Below are 19755 nucleotides of genomic sequence, written 5' to 3' on the forward strand. Positions count from 1 at the left end.
ACCCTGAATTTACTCAAACCTTGTACCTGACCAGACCAGGCACCATGACACTAGTCTCTCTTTTCCCCTTTACAGAATTTAAAATAGAACTGCAAAAATACTCAAGGAAATGAAAGTCTGCCTTTTCATTACATTAAATGCTTTAATTACGTTCTCTTTACTGATATATACTTTTATGAAGTAGCTTTCCCAAAGTTAACATTTCAATTATGGATTTATCTTATCTGCAAGATCAAAAATCACTGACTAAGAGAGACAGAATTTGGCTCTAGCATTTAACTGGCTTTCTCACATCTCCCTGCCTTTATAGCTTGCTGAGGATTCTGAAAGAAAGAAAAAAGTTGTCATGCTGTTGAAATGATAACCCAATGAAATAAATGTTCATGACAGGTCAGAAATAGGGCACTTGGCCATAAAAACCTCAAATCAGAAATGTTATCATCAAAACCAAAGAAATTTACTTCTCAAGAAGCATCTATAAGGAAAGAAAAGCCAAGAAAACACCAAACCTAACTTATTTTAGGTCTCAAAGTATTTTTCTATTTATGATACATTTTCCTAGTATTCTAATTTCATATAAAAAGCCTGAACAACAGGAGAAGATGACAGTCTCTTCAATGTGCACTTTCACCTACTCTTCTTGGTTTCACTGTGTTCAGGGATGTTGCTGAGGGCTACCTATAGGTATCATGATGATTATGTGGAATGATACCTGTATTGCTACTTGGAAGGAAAGGAAAATGTGACATGTGACAGAACAGGAGTACTACAAAAAACTAACACAGTGACACCAGAAGAAGAAATAAAACAACACACCTCATCAACTTTTAGTTTCAAAGAAATCTGATGGCAAAGAACCTGCTCTCTGACAGCTTCTGCTCTTGTCAGTATCTGACCTTCATATTCATATACATACATTTCAGTTCAAGCTCAGGGTACTCCACAAGACAGTCTAACTAATTTTTAGAGCACAACAAGGTATATCAAGTCTAACTGAGGAGCCTTCTTTGGAAAACACTAGCCACATTTTTCACAGCATCAGTATCCAGACAATCAAACAGCAGACTGCATGAAGAACAAATATCCAGTTGATAAAATATTATATAAATGTTGTATTAACTTCCATCACTATCCCAGGAAACTTGTGTAAGAAACTTAAATCTCAAGGAATATTTCAGCTCAATAACCTTACATGCCTTCATCTTCCCTTTGTAAGAGACCAATATCACCTTTAATAATCATAACAAATACTATTCAGGAATACATGTATAGCTACAGCAAATAATGAAACCTTCAAAATCTAACCTACCATGGCAATAAAGCGCCCAATGAAACAGAAATATGAAAGATGGTCTGGATTGATTGTTGATGCTGGATTTATCTGCAGGCAATAGTTGCTCTTGCCAGCATATTCAAATAGGCAGTACATAGGGTTCAGTACTTCATGGGAAAGCAAGAAAAACCATTCTCTAAGGGAAAAAAAAGAAATACACACATGTATAGACATAAAAACAATCAAATACAGATGTTTGTCAACATTCTCCTTAGGTAAGTAGCAAAATGGTCAAAATATATGCAAACTTAGGCAAATAATATAAACAGTGTTGTATTAGAAGGACAGATTAATATATGGCATTGTATACTTCTTATATATTATTAGAAAAATCATTATTAAACCTGACAACATTATAAAGTCATTGTTTCCAAAATTTAGAAATTATTGTCAAGATTGTCACCTTGAACACCTCCTCATAACACAGGTTTTAGCTGCTTATAGTAACATTTTTGCCTCAGTCCTTGCCTCAGCTAGCACACGGTATTTATCTTCCTCCTGCCTGCTTTGCTGCATACAACTCAAGTCTTTATTCAAATAAATACAGATTATTTCATGGGCAGTGCTGGCTATAAAAAACCTAGGTAAAAAAACCAGACCAAAAAAAACCAAGCCACAGAACATCCCATTTGCTTTCCCGATCTGACAGCAGAACACACACCAAATTACTGTGGTTTAACAAATTACCATGCATCAGTTAAGACCACAGAACAGAATAATGTGAAAATATATTTTTGTTGAGGTTTAACTGATACATATTATTCAACCCTTTCATAGTTTCCTCCTCAGCTGACCTGTAATAATAATAGGATCTGATAGTTCAGTATTAGGACTGATGATTTTTAGAATACTTGCTACACATCATCAGAGCTCAGAAGCAGTCAAATGTACTCAGGAGTTTTTGTATCAGGCCCTAAATGCTTAGAACTGAATAACCAGGCTTAGAAAAAAGCCACAAAAAGAGATAAAAGTCTATCCTACCGTAACTGCAAGGTCTGAATTCTATCCTGGTTGCCTTTCAACTGTTACATTTAAGAAGCATCTCTTCTATCTATTTACCTGAGACTGGGGAATAGAAATAAGAGATTTGCTGGCCTGTTTGTCCAACTTCTGTGAAACTCAAGTCATGGATGATGACTCACTACAATGTGCTTCCAATCCCAAAGAAAGATTGACTATAGAAAAGCAGCCAAAATGAGATAACCTTAACAAGGTTCTGTGTATCTTTCAATAAGCGCAAAAATGTTGTACAGCATTCTATTGCAAGCTTTACACTGACAGAATTACATTAATTCTGCACAGAAGCATGAAATTTAATAGGCATTTAAATTAGATCAAAGACAGGTAACAAGGGAGGAAGAATCAAAGAAGTCAGTCATCAACAAGAAGTTTGCACAAGCAATTAATTTTTCACATCAACAGCTAGAACTAGCCACAGGATGCTGTGTCAGACTGGTCCTGCTAAACACAAGGTAAAAATCTGTAGGGAACCCTGAGCTCAGCCTGCTGAGAGACAGGTGATAAATCAGGTGCTTGCGTTTGCTGTATTTGTATTAATGCTGTGTTACATTAGCAAGTCAGTACAGGAACATTTACTCAGTGCCACTTAAAAATTTTCAGCTCAAGTTAAAATGAGATCCTTGCTGTTTCCCAATTTCACATACAAAATTTTTGGGAAAGACTCATTCCTAAAACTACGAAATTATACTAATTCTACATTTCTTAGTTTGTTGTGGCTATTTCTGTGGGGTTTTTGTTTTGTTGGTTGGTTCTGGGTTGGTATTTTGGGTTTTCTTTGTTGTTGTTGTTGTTGGATTTGGTTGGTTGGTTGCTTGGTTTGGGGGTTTTGGTTGTTTTGTTGGGGTTTTTTCTGCTACATTCTGTGACTAACATGCTTTGATTAAATTATTCTAGCAACACTTCTTTGGAATACTTAGTTTTCCTGGGACTCCTCCATCCTTTGTCCCATTCTATGCCTGGGGCCATCATGATAGTGACCAGTAAAAGGCCCATGCACAGCACAGATTGGGATTTTTTCCTGCAGTGACTCCTGCAGTCACATTTTCTAATTCAGAAGCATAACCACCCACATATCCATAGCTGCTCAACTTCTGGAGACAAGCTTCCTTACAAACACTACACATTTTCCCTGCACATTTTAACACAAGCAGCTACATAAAACCAGAACAAAGCCAAAACAGAACATCTTTACATTACAAAATTCAAGTAAACAAGAAAAAACCTATCACCTATTCCTGGATCTGCACTAGTACCAATATTTACATCCTAACAGTTACGTTTCAGTCAAGTAGTCAGCAGTTCTCTTTTACGTAGTCAGCAAATGAAACACTTTGTATATGATTTTCCTGTTATCAGATTTTCCCTGCCAGTTCCACTTCAGATTCTAGAAAAGCTTGCAGTCTAGTTTTGCACTCCTATGCAGCCTACGTAGTCTGTTGGTCTGCCATCACCTCATGCCTGTACTACTCTCTTCTTGTTTAGGTCCTTTCTGTTAATATTAGCCCCAGTCTGGGATTCACTTGCTTGAGTTTTTTTTCCTAAATAACCAAAACACTTCGTTTCCATAGTCCCCACTTCCAGGGAAGTGGAACTTTCTGATAGAAAGTTTCTGAAATAACTCAGACTAAAGAAATTAACAAGCATTTAAAAAAAAACTCAATTTAAACATCAATCTTTGTCAAAGAACTGAACTGAGGCCACAGATTTCCTAATGCAAGGTCATAAACCTGTAACAGTGGACAGTGCTGCTAGTTCCAGCTCCTTAATGCATTATGGGGAGCTAAAAAGGTAACCAGGGTCAGACTGCAAAAGCAAATAGTTTCTTTGCTAACGGAATGTCATTAGAAATCAAGGTTAGAGTGCTACTGAAAAAACAAATACTATTTTAAGCAAATTTTATTTTACCTTGCCAAACCACCATAATCCAATCCTTCTTCTCCTCTGAATATAACATATAATCTTCTCCTCAAATCATAGGGTTTTAATGCCATAATCTATCAAAAAAAACGTAGTAAGTTACACATTATGCATTGTCAATACTATTGCTCCTTCTTATTCAGATTTTATTTGATATAGAAATGCCATATACGTCAAATGTTTACACAGACTACAGGCAATTAGACCATCTCACACAACACACGATGAGCTGTGTGCAAAAATACTAACTCATGACTTCAAATCCTTAAGCATCAGACTGCTAGCAAGTAGAAGAGCATATCTGGGATTTATCATTACATGGCTGTCCTGTCCTTATGCTCTTCCTAAGGCATTCATTATCATTAAAGGAAAACAGACAAAAGGGCATCTCATCTGATACATTACAGATTTTTGGATTTAGGCAAATCACTTCAAACAGTAATTGACTCTAATCCACAAGAAGTTTGACATACTTCCTTTATCAATGACATTGATGATGGGGCAGAGTGTCTTCTCAGCAAGTTTGTTGACAATACAAAACTGGGAGGCTTGGCTGATACACCTGATGGCTGTGTGGCCATTCAGTGAGACTTGGACAGACTTAGAGCTGAGCAAAGAGAAACCTAATGAGGTTCAACAAGGCTAAGTGCAGGGTCCTGCTCCCAGGAAGGAATAATAAACTGCACCAGTACAGATTAGGAGGTGATCTACTGGAGAGCAGCCCCGTGAAGAAGGTCCTGGGAGTCCTGGTGGACAACAAGTTATCCATGGGACAGCAACGTGCCTTTGTGGCCAAGAAGGCCAATGGCATCCTGGGGTACATTAAGAAGGGTGTGTCCAGCAGATCCAGGGAGGTTCTCCTCCCCCTCTACTCTGCCCTAGTGAAGCCCCACCTAGAATACTGCAATCAGTTCTGGGCACCCCAGTTCAAGACAGACAGGGATCTACTTGAGAGAGTCCAACAGAGGGCTACAAGGATGATTAAGAGACTGAACCACTGCCTTATGAGGAAAGGCTGAGCAACCTGGGGCATTTTAGTCTGGAGAGGAGAAGGCTGAGAGGAGATCTAATAAATGTATATTACTATATGAGGGGGTGTCAAGAAGGAAGGGACAGCCTCTTCTCACTTGCGCTCTGTGATAGGACAAGAGGCAAAGGATGTAAGCTACAGCACAGGACGTTCCACCTCAATATGAAGAACAACTTCTTTACTGTAAGGGTCACAGAACACAGGAACAGGCTCCCTAGAGAGTTTTTGGAGTGTCCTTCTCTGGAGACTTTCAAGACCTGTCTGGCTGCGTTCCTGTGCAACCTGTGCTAGATTATACTGCTCTGGCAGGGGGATTGGACTCAATGATCTCCAGAGGTCCCTTGCAATCCCTAACATCCTGTGATCCATTAATAATATACTTTTTACTTGTACAAAATTCCTTACAAGAGGTTTTGATGTGGTGACATTGGCAAGAATTGCTTGTTACAGAGAAAGAAGAAAGGAACATACACCTGCTGCAAACTAAGTGCTCAAGACCTGTAAGCTTCAAGGAAAAAACAGGGCACCAGTCTTAACTGGAGAAAACAGCATTTTGTAAGCTCACAAAAGAGAATTCCCTTGATGACTACCAAAATACCCAGAAATCACATCAAGCTGAAGAAGCATTTCAGTCGTAAACAGTTGGGAGCTGAAAGAGCATTGGGTGAAAGCATTATATATGTTACTTCTGTTCTTACAGGCTTCCCTTTGGCTAACATGAGAGGAAGATTATTGTGCCTGAAGAACCGTTAGTCTGAACTATGACCATTTTTGCTCTTATGCTTTTTCCTGGTAAACAAACACAATGATCTTTGCAGGCTTACTTGCTGGAAGGAATCCTCAAACAAAGTCTGTCGGGATACATTGATTTTCACATGGCTTGGCAGTGCATTGGACTGTAAGCATAAAACAGTAACGTTAAAAGGCAGAAGATATAAATGTGAATTCAAAATTCAAATAGTTTAAAAAAGTAAATAATTACTTAATGAGTACCTGACACAAGTAACGGAAATGAGCAAGTTTCCACCTAAAGCTACGCTCATAAGCAATCTGTGGCCCTTTATTTCTGTAAGAAAATATATTTAAGACACATTAACCACACAGACATCAAAGGATACTTTCAGTGCTGAACAGAAGCATGCAGATTTCAAAAATACACAGAACTTGTTAAAGGTGTGAGCAGAAACAAAATGAACTTGATGATAGAATTGTTTTGGTTGGAAAAGACCTCAAAGATCATCAAGTCCAACCACCAACCTAATAATACCATTGCCCAAAGTGCCATGCCTACGTATTTTTTGAATACCTCCAAGGATAGTGCAGCCTCTTCCAATGCCTAACCAGCGTCTGAGTGAAGACATTTTTCCTAATATCCAATCTAAACCTCCCCTGGCACAATTTCAGGCCATTTCCTCTCGTTCTATCGCTTGATACTAGGAAGAAAGCATCTGTTTTAGTCAGACAGTTTTCCTTTCCACTGTACCCTCCATTTTTTATTTTTTTTTTAGTGTGTGTGTGCATGCTTAAGATGCTGCTAGGTAATTTATTAAATTTGAGATCTAGAGGATTTCAAATCCCTATCAGTCTTATAAAAATTACAGTCTTACAAAAATTACAAGCCAGCTACAGGAGAGACATTTAATTTATTGCCTTAACTGAAAGAACGACTGCAAAATTAGGCTTCATAAATTCACCTGCTTGTGGAACTATGTATGAATTTGTAGTAGAATGCTCTATAGATTCTTTGAATGGAAGACCAGCAACATCTCATCAGAAGTCAGCCCTACCCTATATAAAAGACATTAAGACAGCCACCACAAGGTGGATCAATACTTCTGACTAAATTCTTTTTTAATGGATTTGCATATAAAATTAGTGAAATGTATTAAAACTACTTTGTTTAGACATTAATGTTACTAGAGAGCGTATAACTGTAAGTAATACTTATCACAATTGTTGACTGTTTCTTTAAAAAAATAATGATTAGTCACAACATTTGTTCAAGTTTACCTCTTTATTTATAAAACTACTACAATCTTAGTAATTTGAAAGGTGTATTAAAACTATCGACCTTTCGAGCAGTACAGCAAAGTGTGGCATAGATAAACTGACAGATTAAATTTGCAGGACAATAATTTGTCCATAACTTAGTGATCAATTTCAGCATAGATTGTTTTCTAGTATGAGAAGACTTTGTTATGAAACTATAACAAAAGGTTTAATAAAATGTATTTACTTTCTCACTTACACAGAAGATTTCCCAGTGCGAGGATCATTGAAGGTGGTGGTTCTTGTATTATGGTCAACAAAGTATCTGACACCTTCTCTGGTATATCTGATTTCCCAGCCCTCTGGAAGAGGGTCCTCATTTTGTAAACTGCAGAAGAAATTGCAGACAGTACTTTTTCCCCTGTATCATGACATACAAGAATTAAGCAGGATCTTTTTATCTGCACAGTCAATATACACACCTACCCTTGAGTTCGAGGGTCTTCCCACTGTGTTGTCTTTGTGTTATGATTTACAAAATACACCCTATCATTTGAATCCACTCTCCTTTCTAGAGGAAAAAAAGAAAAAACACTATACAACAATTGCATTCCCAATTTCTGTAACTGTCACTTCCTGAAATCAACAGCTAATTAACTTACCCCAGCCTGGTGGTAAAGGCCCAAGTGGATCATTTTCTGCTGACAACATTGAAGCCTATTTAAAAACAAGAGGACAATCAGTTAAGTCAAATACGATTCATACTTTTTTCCTTAATGTGTTTTAAGATTAGCACAAGTTCTGAAAGCGATTAAATCTTTTTAAAACACCATGCCCTTTCTAGTATGTTTTTCTGAAGAAACTTAAATTATATAATAGTGATTTGTACACATGCTTTCACCATTTCCACACACAATGTGTTCTCCTTCCCTTTCTACAGCAAGCAGGAGAGGGTCGGTGGTATTCAACAAGTACAGTTCACACAAGTTTGGAGGAAGCACATATAGACAGATAAACAGAATGTTCTTGCTTAAGAACATGTTTTACCATAACAACTATTTTCAAGCACAGTGATTACTGCCAGCACATGGGTTTTAACTTCCTCAGTACATGCTAACTTCCCTGTGAGTTTGGCTATTTTCAGACTTTGTTATTCTTCACAAATACAGCTGCATTCATTAAAATATGCGGATGGTTAAAATCATGCAAATAATGAACAAGGTTAAAAAGGAGAAAAAAAAAAAAAGATAAAACTCCCAGATTCAAACATTACATAAAGCCATGCCAAGCCATGCAGAAGTTCCCTCAGCAGCTCTCAAGAATATAAAGAAGGGAAGGGAATAGCAAGGGAAGGGACTGTTTATAAGGGCTTATAGTGACAGGATGAGAGGGAATGAATTGAGGCTTGAGGAGGGTAGTTTTAGACTGGATATTAGAAAGAAATTCTTTACAGTGAGCGTGGGGACACATTGCAACAGGTTGCCCAGGGAGGTGGTGGATGCCCCCTCCCCTGATGTGTTCAAGGCCAGGTCAGATGAGAAAGATGCAAAAATGACAGAGCCAGTTCTTTTTCATGATGACCAATGACAGGACAAACAGCAATGTGTACAACATGGAACATGGCAGATTCCCTCTGAACACTAGAAAGCACTTTTCCCCTGTGAGGGTGGCCAAGCACTGGCACATGCTGGCCACAGAGGTTGTGGAGTCTCCACCCTTGGAGATATTTAAAAGCTATCTGTACACGGTCACGTGCAGCTGGCTCTAGGTGGCCCTGGTTGAGCAGGGGGCTTGGACCAGATGACCATGGGAAGTCCCTTTCAGCCTCAACCAGTCCACCTTTCTGTAACTGCATAAGATAAACTGACCTTGAGTAAAGAAAATATATGGTGACACACATTTCTAGTAATGCTAGTGATGTCATATATGTCTAATTAGATAATAGGAGGCTGAGAACTGTCAAAGGTAAAAATACTTTGCTTCATAGGGGTCCATAAAAGGCATCCATAAATAAATCCATCAAATTCTAAGCAAAGTTAGGTCTGTGAATGAAGCTGTTTCAGACTTGCACTTACAACTTCTTTAAAAGGCTCCATCTTTGCTATATACCACTTACAAAGTCTCTGGGACTGGATCTTTTTGTAAGAGGTCAAGCACAATTCTAAACATGGACTGTTTAGAGTTGACAGGGACATGGAGGCACCTTCATTCTGAACTCTGTCAAGGCAACTACACTATTTATCCAGCCACATACAGAAAAATCCATCTCAAGAAATACCTTCTTTGGAGCTACTCATATTTTCTTCAGGAAGAAGTGAGTGAGCAAATATCTGAGAGAAATGGAAAACCAGGTAGGAAATTCCAGAGCTGAACCAGATGCATAAGCTTCAAAATGAGCTCAAAGTAAAAGAATTGCCACCTGTACTAATGAATGACTCCTAATGACTAAAACAGTTTTGAAGGCCATTTATAATGTTCAAAATACCCATAGCTCAGCTTTTAGGTTCCCTTCCAGTTAAGGAACATTTTTAGTTTTATCTCTTAATTACTGTCATTAAAAGCCTTAAGCATCACCCAGCACACAAGGCTCAAGTTCTGGAACAGACTCAGAAGGGAGTGCCTTTCACCATTAACATTTTTCAACAGACAGAATCTGAATTACAGATGCCAAACATCTGATACCACATATGCTTGCATAGTCATGAAATCAAGACAGAAAAAGTTAAAGAACAGAAAGGATGCCTGTTCTTCTTTACCCATTTTAAGTGTTATGCAAAAGTTACCGAATAGAGGTATCGCTGGTTAAATTGTTGCATAGCTCCCTGCAGTTGGTTCCGTTGAGACTGCCACTGCTCAAAGTTCCTGACTGATTCCATTGTTGGTCGCTGCCACGTTGTTGTTCTGGTGTTGTGGTCCACATAGTAAACTCTCCCACGGTCATCGACTCTCCTTTCCCAGCTTTCAAGAAACACAAATGTTATCAGCTAAACTTTTCAGTAATGTTACCTAACTAATTTTCTCTTCATGATGAACTCCTAGACAGATCTTGAAGAAAGTACTAGAGTCACAGGAATTATTTGAATGTCTAAAGTATACAAAAGTACTCCCCAGCTTTATTGGTAGAAGGACAACCACACTAAGCTTACAGACTCCAGCATGCTCAGCTCTCCATCACCTCACTCTTAACTTTGTCAATCCCTGTGACCCTAAGCAATGTTGTCAGGTTTCACAGAAAACACTCGGCCTGGAAATCTGGGCTTTGAAACCAGTGCACTATGCCTTCTGATGCCACCTAAGCAAATGCTCACATTTTAAAGGAAGAACAAAATGATTAGGTAACTATATTTCAGTAAGTCATCAGAATGAGTGACATATACCCTACCAACATTCCTGTAGCAACAGCTGCAATTAATAGAATTCTAAATTAACTGAAAGCTAGTATTTCTTAGTATCTGATGTGTACTAGTTTCTATGAGCTACTTATATAAGATGCTCTTTTTCCTGCTCCAAACAAACAAATAAATAGTACATTTACCACATTTAAATCAAAAAAGCCTACATTACCCAGGAGGCAAGGGCTGTGGTCTTTCCCATGTTGTAGTTCGTGTGTTGTGATCAACATAATAGGTTCTACCGTGAGGATCCTTCCTTTGCTCCCACCTTCAAGACATAAAGACTTTCATGTACATCAAGCTGAAAAAGCTTCCTTAAGACTTATTTCCCACTAAGCCAAAAAAAGTATCTTGGTATTGAATAAAAATAGTATGATCCAAACCTCATGATAGAATACTAAAGAAAACTCACTTTAGCATCTCCTTCAGTTACCTCCTGCTTGAACTGATATCATAAAAATTTCTAAAAGGGATTTGGTACATAAAATGAGCATATAGCAATATTCACAAGCATTTTCAAATTCTATTTAAAATATTTGAAAACAAAGTCAATTATCTGCTCAAATCTCGGATGCTAAAATAACCTCATTCAAAAGAGCTTAGAGAGACATTCTTTGCATTTCCAAGTAGATGCCTCTCTTAAAAAAAAAACCATGGGGGGTTGTTTTTAAACACTATTCCCTATATGAAACAAACAACAGGATCTTTCAGAGTGAACTCACAATGTGTGCTATCACACACTCATAGAATGGTTTAGGTTGGAAGGGACCTCCAAAGGTCATCTAGTCCAACCCCCATGCAGTCAGCAGGGACATCTCCCACTACATCAGGTTGTCCAGAGCACTGTCAAGCCTGTGCTTGAATGAGCCTGCCCCAAAGATGGGGCCTCAACTACACCGCTAGGCAACCTCTTCCAATGTTCCACCACACTCATGGTAAAGAACTTGTTCCTAACATCAAATCTAAATCTACTCTTTTCTAATTTCAAACCACTGCCCCTCATCCTATCACTACAGGCCTTTCTAAACAGTCCATTTACAGTCATCTTGTAGGCCCCCTTCCTGGTAAACTCTGTATCAAATATCCCTGGGGATTATTCCTTCAGTTTTAGTTCCAAGGCAAACTGGCACTGAGAATTAAGTGAGGGCCAATTATAAATAATTGACATTTCTTGCTGCTGAGAACTATCATAATGGAAGAGAAAACCAGTTAAAGGAAAAGCTGAAGCCCTTGCTTACATTAGACATAGGTTTGTTTTTCAAACATATGGCTTTACATAATTAATTAGCTCCTGAAACCACAGGCAGAAAACCTTGCCTCCTACTTATAGGATTTGATGTGCATTTTCTCACTATTACAGAGTATCCTATGAAACTCCTTCTGCATTTCAAGAGGTCAAATACTGACAGTACAAGAAGGTAAGAGAAGCAGCAGCATGTTACAGTTACTAAGACTGAACATAATAGAGACTCAACTAGATTTGGGGTGGGGAGGGGCAAGGAACCACACTAAAAAAGCATCCCAGAAACACGATCAGGGAAGAATGATGAAATGCATTTGGCCATAGCATGCGCTGTGCCTGGAACTCATGACTTGTCCTCAATGGGAAAGTATGTTGTAAACTTAGAGAAAAAAAAGACAGTGTGTGAAGGGGAGAGTTCCCTCCTATGAAAAGCTTCCATTATCAAAGCATCTGCAAATGAAACATTTTTGTAACTCTTCCCCAGTAATACATATACAAAAGCTCTATCTTTTTAGATGCCTGTTTTCATATTTATCAAACTTAACCAAAGTGTCACTTAACTCACTGAACCTCCTTCACATCGAGCAGCTCCAAGAAAGGCTCTCTAAAAAAACAGCTACAATGATGTAAGGTATATACACTTTGAGTTAAGAAACAATTTCTGTGTTGAAAACATGCTGAGAATTAATATTTAGAATATTGTGGAAATGTGAAGACATCTTTTCACCCAAATATGAGAGCATCTATAAAAAAGAAAATGTTAGACTCTCTCTATATATTTCAGTATGTACTAAGTTTTAATTTAATTTCTAAGCACATTTTTAATTTTGCATTTAAGTAGTTTCTAATAATCTAGTAGGATTAAGAGTTTCCAGCTATTCTGAGGTAGTGGAAACCCACATTTTTGTCTATAATATTCTTGATCTCACTGTTACACAGTAAGCAGCTACAAGTACTTCTAAACTACTTTACTAACATTCACTTCTTTGTATTTTGGTCCCTACCACACTCTCATAGTTTAAGAACAAAAGGAACAATAAATTATGACCCAAATATGTTGGAATGTATCAAATGATACAAATGTCTATTTAAATCCCAATACCACCTCAGCAAATTAGTTGTCAGTTGCTACTATCTGGGACACAAGCTACTGGCCAGTTATAGCATCAGTACAAACCCCATTTTAGATCAAATAACCCTGTCTCAGCCAACTGACCTACATTGGGTAACACCGGTGGAGAATTAAGTATCTGTTTCTTTACATGCACATTCAGATGAAACATAATTATAGCATGAAAATGAAGCCCACATACCCTGGTGGCAAAGGCTCTGTACAGGTATTACCAGGCTGCTGTCTTACAGGTTCTGCAGATGTACTTGAGGAGGAAGAGGAGGACTCTCTTGGTTTTGCTGCATCTGCTGATATACTGTTCCTAGCATCAGGCTGAGCACAGTCTGTTGCAGCTGTAGGTTCTAGTCCAGCAGATGCAGCAGGTAATGTAGAAGCATGGCTTTCAGAACAGTTAGCTGCTTCTGTTGTTGACTGAGGTTCTGCTGTAGTGTTAGTGCAATCTGAAGGCATAGGAGCTTCAACTGAACCTGTCAGAGCCTCAGACACAGAAGAATTACCAGCTTCTGGTGCAGAGGTGGATGACTCGCCATTAGCTGAGAAATGGGAAATAAAAACAGTTGTGTATCAGAATCTGATGAGATGTCATTTTCAAATGACCAGTCTCTGGAGTAAACAGTACAGAAGGAATAAGTTTAAGCTACAGCTACATGCCGTAAGCAGCATTTTTGTCTGAGATTACAAAACGTCACTATGCAGCTGCCTCTGTTAAACCTACAATTAAAGCTTAACAGTGTGAAAGCCATTGTCCCTGCTAAGGCAATTTCTTAGTTTCTGCACATCTTGGTCAACTCAGTGTTCTACCTTAGTATTCTGCTAACACAACTTAACACTTCAATGACTGAACCAAATTATTTTAGAATCACAAAGTAAATCAATGTATGTCTTTGAAAGAACAATACATATGTCATCCAACTCAAGCAAGCATAATCTCATAAAAGGTTTAAAGCAAGCACGGATTTAGCATGGAGCTAAGAAGGCTTTATTACTCCCAGGCTCACTTGGCCAACAATACCATCATCTGCACAGCTTAACAGAAGAGTAACTCAGCATGAGGTCTTGCCTTAACTGAAGTGAAGTCAGGTATAGCAGTCAGTAGGACTCACACCAAACATCAGAGCCCTTCTGAAGTACTGCAATGTCGTTCTCAGCTTTCATTTTCTGCACCACCAATCAACACTAGATAGTGACAATTCTATTTAAACTTATTAGTTTGTACCTAGAGCTGGAACTATCTAACATGACTAACTATAACATGTAACTAATTTTCTACCTATACTATCAGCTTACAATTCTAAGGATTGAGGTCAATACAATTTCTCTCTTTTCATAACCTTACTATACATTTTAAAGACTTCACATAACACTCTTACAAACAGATTCTGCTCATTACATGTCTTATGTATATCAAGCCAGCAATTTCTCACTTTCCCAGATGGTCAGAAAAGCAGGTCAAACAGTAAACCTTCACCAGCATGTATCCACATTAGCAACTCAGTTTCTTTAAGGAATTATCACTCGGCCATAAATATTTTCTGGATATGCATAATGCAAAGCATGATTTTAAAAGCAGCACCAGACTTCTAAGATCTGTAAATGCATTGCTTTTTGAACACAACTCTTCCAGGGTAATATATCACTACTTCTAGCTCACACAAAACAGATAAACATGTTAACTACATTCAGATGTGTCAAAACTTTGTATCACTTCAAGCAAAAGCAAAGCATGACATTAAAAATAAAGTGAAAATCATAACTATCATCCGATCAAGTTTTTGTCAAACCTCTGCTTTAACTTGCAAAAATTTTATTTCAATAGAAAAAAAAAACAAACTAACTAAAATTGCAGGTTTCATTAAAAAAAAACATCTCATTCATCCACATGAAAGAGTGAGTGGGATTATGTAACAAAGTTAGAAGTAAAATAACTGAAAATCATCAGCTCTTTTAGTAAGCTGATCTCCAAAACAGATCTATAAAACATTACAACATCTGATTACCTCACCAGTTAGACCTAAACTAGCAATTCTGGTACCATCACATGAAATTACAGTCCTACAAAGTACAACATGGGGAAGGGTGGAATTAAAGAGTCTGCCACGATCAAACGCTGGAGACCAAGTTTATGCCGTGCCTTAAAGTCTCCACCAACTGATACAGTAGTTGAAACCTGCTGTATCAGTGCCTCAGTGCAAGCTGAATGAGCATTTCACCAATATTACTATTTGAACAAATCGATTATCTTTGCAATTACCCTATCCTAACACAGATTACAAATGGACCTCTGTGCTACTGAAGAAAAAGGGAGCAATGCTAAACGATATATGCTCTCTGACCTTCAACTGAAAAGACAGAGGAATCAAGTTCGAGTTCTTCAAATAGAGAAAAGATTCAGAGGACGCCTGATTTAATTATTACCTTTTAAAGTTCATAATTGTTTCTGCTATCTTCCCACCATACTCACATTTCACACTCTATTACAGAAAATCTGACAGTCTCTGTTCTACTAAGAGCTTGCCTACTTCTGTTTAAGGTCATCTTTTTCCTCTGCTATCACTCTCTCAAAAAGTTCAGAAAAGTCAGAAAGTGCTTAGAAAGTACAGCCACTATTAGATGCACAGTTTTGCCAGAGAAGCAAAAATTAATGTAAAAAAAAAAAACAACAACCAAAAAAAACCACCTTTATTTTCCCTTGGTTTACTGTACCAAATATTAGTTTTAGTCATAACCAAAGGAAAATTAAATTTACTGTTTGCCAATACCTGTTATGAAACAGCATACCTTTAGAAAAAAATAGAAGGCAAGAAGAATCTGCAACACACCGCAGCTCAGAGCACAGCAATTCCCTTACAGAACTAAAAATCAGATTTATCTAATGACAAAACAGACTTACTTATTGTTACTCAAATCAACTGTGAAAGAAAACTGATTTTTCCTTTAGATAATCAGTCATCTGGAACAGAAAAACTGAACTTTTGAACGTTTTACATCTTTCTTCATCAGCTAACACAAAGTATGAAATTTAGTATACTGAAAAATAGATCTACTCCAGAAAAATTCACAGAAGTGGACACACACGAGTATAAATTCAATTCCAGGAATATCCTCCCAATATTTCTGAAATCTAACAATAAATGCATAGAAAAAGTGGCTCAACTTCAGAAACATTTCAAGCAGATAAAGCTTTACAGAATATGTTCTCTTAACTCTCCCATTCTTACCAGTGCTGTTGACAGGCTGAGCTGCAAGTGGTTTTGGTACTGGTGTATTTTTGGGTCTGGCTGCAACGTGAGTAGGAGATGGTGTGCTGTCTCCATTAACAGCTTCTATACAGAACGTATTCTGCACTACAGAGTTGGAAGGTACTTGATTGTCTATCCCATTAGAAATGTCACAAGCAGATCTTGGCAAAAATAAAAGATCAGTTTAGGTTACTACAAACAACATGTTTAATAGTTACGCAACGAAACCAATCCTATACTAAATCACGCTAACAAAACAAAGAAATGGAAGGAAATCAACAACAGTTTATAAAACAATGTTTGCAGCCTATAAAACACTCAAGTGCAAGATCAAGACTATTAAGAAACAAGGGGCAAATTTTCGTCTTAAGGACTTCAGATACTTAAAACAGATACAACTTTTCATTTCCACTTCATCTTTTACTTGCAAAGACACACTAGAATTGAGTCGAGCAGACTGATGTGCCTGCCAGCATCTTCCAAAACTGCCTTAGGGAACCTTCCAAAGCCCAGCTAGGAGCAGGAAAAAAAATTTCTCTCATTAAGCAAATGAAACAATTTGGTTTGTCTGGCGTATGTCCAAAAATTATTCTAGTCATAACATAAGAAACTAACAAAACTCTTCCTCAGCAAAAGGAAAACAAGATAAGCTTCTCTACACGTAGGCAGGATGGAACACTGTGAGGACAGAAAGACAGGTAGCTCTGTTTACAGGCCCAGAACAGAAATAAACGTAGAGTAAGGGCTTTTGAATACAAAGTCTTGTTCTACTCAAGACTATCCCAAAAATGCTTAAAGCCACCCACTAGAAACACACAGTGTGGAAATTGCATTCACTGACAATTCCTCATCTTCTCAAGCAGCAGAGGCTAACAACTAGTGAAGTTAAACCAATGCCGATAAGTGCGAGACTTGTTAGAGGTCCCACTTTGCAGAGTAAGGAAGGAAGAAGCAGCACTTCTATGCTACCTTACTGAACTCGTAAGGAGTACTATTAAAAAAAGTACTATAAACTTTTCAGCTCTAGACTAAAAAACCAATTTGCTTCCTAAAGAAATTAACAAATGCTACTTTAGAACTATTCTTCATCTCTTAATTTTAAAACTGCAAATCAAAACTACTGGAGAGTTAAATGAAAAATTGCTGTAATCAAAATATCAACATCAAGAGCAGGATCCTAGTAAAAGCCACTACTCCAGCAACAACAGCTGAATGAAAATTGGTAATTGATTACCACTGTTTCAAAATAGTCTACAGACGTGTTTCAAATCACTTCTAACAATCCCAAACCTTTATAATAAAAACTATGGAGAAATAACTTTATCCTCACTCCCTCATATTGGCACCCATGGAGGAAAAGAGACAAACCTCCACATAATCAAAATGAGATTGAATCAAGTCAAGTGCACAAGAACAAATGTATCCCTGACACTCAAATTCATAGCAACTGTATGCTTTTCATTCCATCACATTGTCAAGAACTTAAACAGAAAGGGGCTCACTGCAAGGTAACTGAGTAGGCCAGCAACATTAAATTCATCTGAATGTTTGTTACTTCCCTAGTAGTGGAAGGACAAACAGCCTACTCCTACTTCTCTCCAGGCTGTCCTGTAGCCGGTATCAAAATGGAGAAGCTAAAAATGAAGCTTTAAATTGATCCCAAAGCCTTCTGCTTGCCACTGCAGGTTAAAGCTGGCAAACCCCCTGCCTCAGTGTTCTGCTGCCTAAGCTCAGTACAAGTCTCTTAAAAAATTCTCGATCATGACCTTCAAAAAGGAACTGGGTGAGGGAGAAATAATTTAGGGTTTTTTTCCTTCTTCCTTCCGTTCTGATGGTACATTGCAGCAAGTCTGTACACATGAATAGAAATGGTTCTTAGCAGAAGAAAACAAACAGATTAAGTACAGAAAACCACAGTGAACCACTGCTCCCCTAATCTCTGCTGCAGCATGTAGTAGACTTCCACTCAATTGCATTTTTACGTTCAGAGGACTACACATCCAAGAAGCAATGGTAAAGTAGCAGAAAGCAAATGCTAGCAGCAGAGGAAGAACAGAGTTGTAAACTTAATTCTTCTCAAGCTAATTATGATACAAATTACATTATTAAAACCTGGAGCAAGATAATTTAGGGCTTTGCAGTTAAAACCTATTGCCCTCAAAAAAATATATTCCAAAAACCAAAACAAAACATAAGACAAGCAACCCAAACATTCCAACTGAGAAACTTGTGAATATACTTGATACAGTGTAAGACACAAAAACAAATTCCAACCTGGATGTACTTCTTGCTGAAGCATCTCTGCTTTCATGCACAGCCTCGCCATTTTGCTGAACTTCTACTGAACAGTAAGAAACAAATTCAACAAAAATATTCTATTACATCTGTTTGAAATCTTAATCAAAATATTACCAACTGGTTTAATTATTTTAACTTACTGGTTGCTGATGAACTGAGATTTGTAAGAGATTCCTGTTCAACAACCAAACCATCTAGCACAACTGTCAGTTCACCTGTTTGCACCATGCCACTCTTGTTTTCCAAAGAGAGTTTCAACTGTTCCTGCACCTTCTCCACTGAAAATGGAGTTGGGGTGGGTAGGGTGAGAGAAGGAGAGAAGGAATAAAGGAAAGATTAAATTCTAAACAGCATTACAAGAGATTTTTCAACACAAAAATGTGATATCTGTATTTAGTTGTACAAAACTGAGCATGAGAAGTACTCAGATGTTTCAAATCAACATAGAAATCACTAAGGAGCTGTGTAAATTTACATCCACTGCGGGTAAAAGCAGCCTTTACTGCAGAAATAAACTGGCCATCTACAGAGCATATTCTACAGGTATGCTACAGGATCTATATGTTTCTCAGTACTTTGTTGTTAATGATTATCCAGGTTTGCTGTTTCCACTAAGCCCTTTCTGAAATTATGCACTACTTATATAACATGAGAAGGCTTAAAGTCAAACAACTTTTGAACTACACATCCAAATATTACAAGTCAGGGGGAACCTTCTTCTACAACCAGAGCTTATGTTCATTTCTCATATCACCTTCCAAAAGTAATGCTGAGACCACTAAAAAGCACATCACTTTGAAGAAGTAAATGCAAAGAATACATAGAGCCCTTCCTCCTTTTTCAAATTATTTTTAGTAAATCCTTACTAGCATTTTCATAGATGACAACTCCAAGGATTAAACAGAAACAGAGATGATACCTCAAGTAAATAAAAATTAAATCAGAAACTACTTTCACCAAAAGGAACTTTGAGATAATTGAGATATACCAAAAATAAAAAAAACACGGTGCAGTAAAAGAATTAAATCTGACTGATAAGAAATGCACACATTTGTAGAGAGAAGTACATAATCCAGAGGTAAAATGTGCAGAGGATGCTTCGTGATTCTCTCTACAGCAACTCTTACTAGTAGAGCAGTTAAAACTACATGTCATAAATCCA

At 37.6% G+C, this 19755-nt stretch overlaps 1 protein-coding gene across 1 annotated transcript in view; it reads right to left on the minus strand.

Annotated features, from left to right (window-relative positions):
- Positions 1–19755, minus strand: part of WWP1 (WW domain containing E3 ubiquitin protein ligase 1) — a 54877-nt gene that overhangs the window by 8978 nt on the left and 26144 nt on the right. The window contains exons 5-17 of the mRNA XM_054385608.1: positions 18734–18871; positions 18570–18636; positions 16275–16456; positions 13238–13589; positions 10854–10949; positions 10073–10247; positions 7952–8006; positions 7776–7860; positions 7549–7677; positions 6294–6366; positions 6125–6196; positions 4259–4347; positions 1310–1469 (exon numbers count right to left, since the gene is read on the minus strand). Coding sequence (XP_054241583.1) covers positions 1310–1469; positions 4259–4347; positions 6125–6196; positions 6294–6366; positions 7549–7677; positions 7776–7860; positions 7952–8006; positions 10073–10247; positions 10854–10949; positions 13238–13589; positions 16275–16456; positions 18570–18636; positions 18734–18871 — 1673 coding nt within the window. The remainder of the gene's footprint in view (positions 1–1309; positions 1470–4258; positions 4348–6124; positions 6197–6293; positions 6367–7548; positions 7678–7775; positions 7861–7951; positions 8007–10072; positions 10248–10853; positions 10950–13237; positions 13590–16274; positions 16457–18569; positions 18637–18733; positions 18872–19755) is intronic.

This window comes from Indicator indicator, chromosome 12 (genome assembly GCF_027791375.1).
Source record: "Indicator indicator isolate 239-I01 chromosome 12, UM_Iind_1.1, whole genome shotgun sequence".
Classification (NCBI taxonomy): domain Eukaryota; kingdom Metazoa; phylum Chordata; class Aves; order Piciformes; family Indicatoridae; genus Indicator; species Indicator indicator.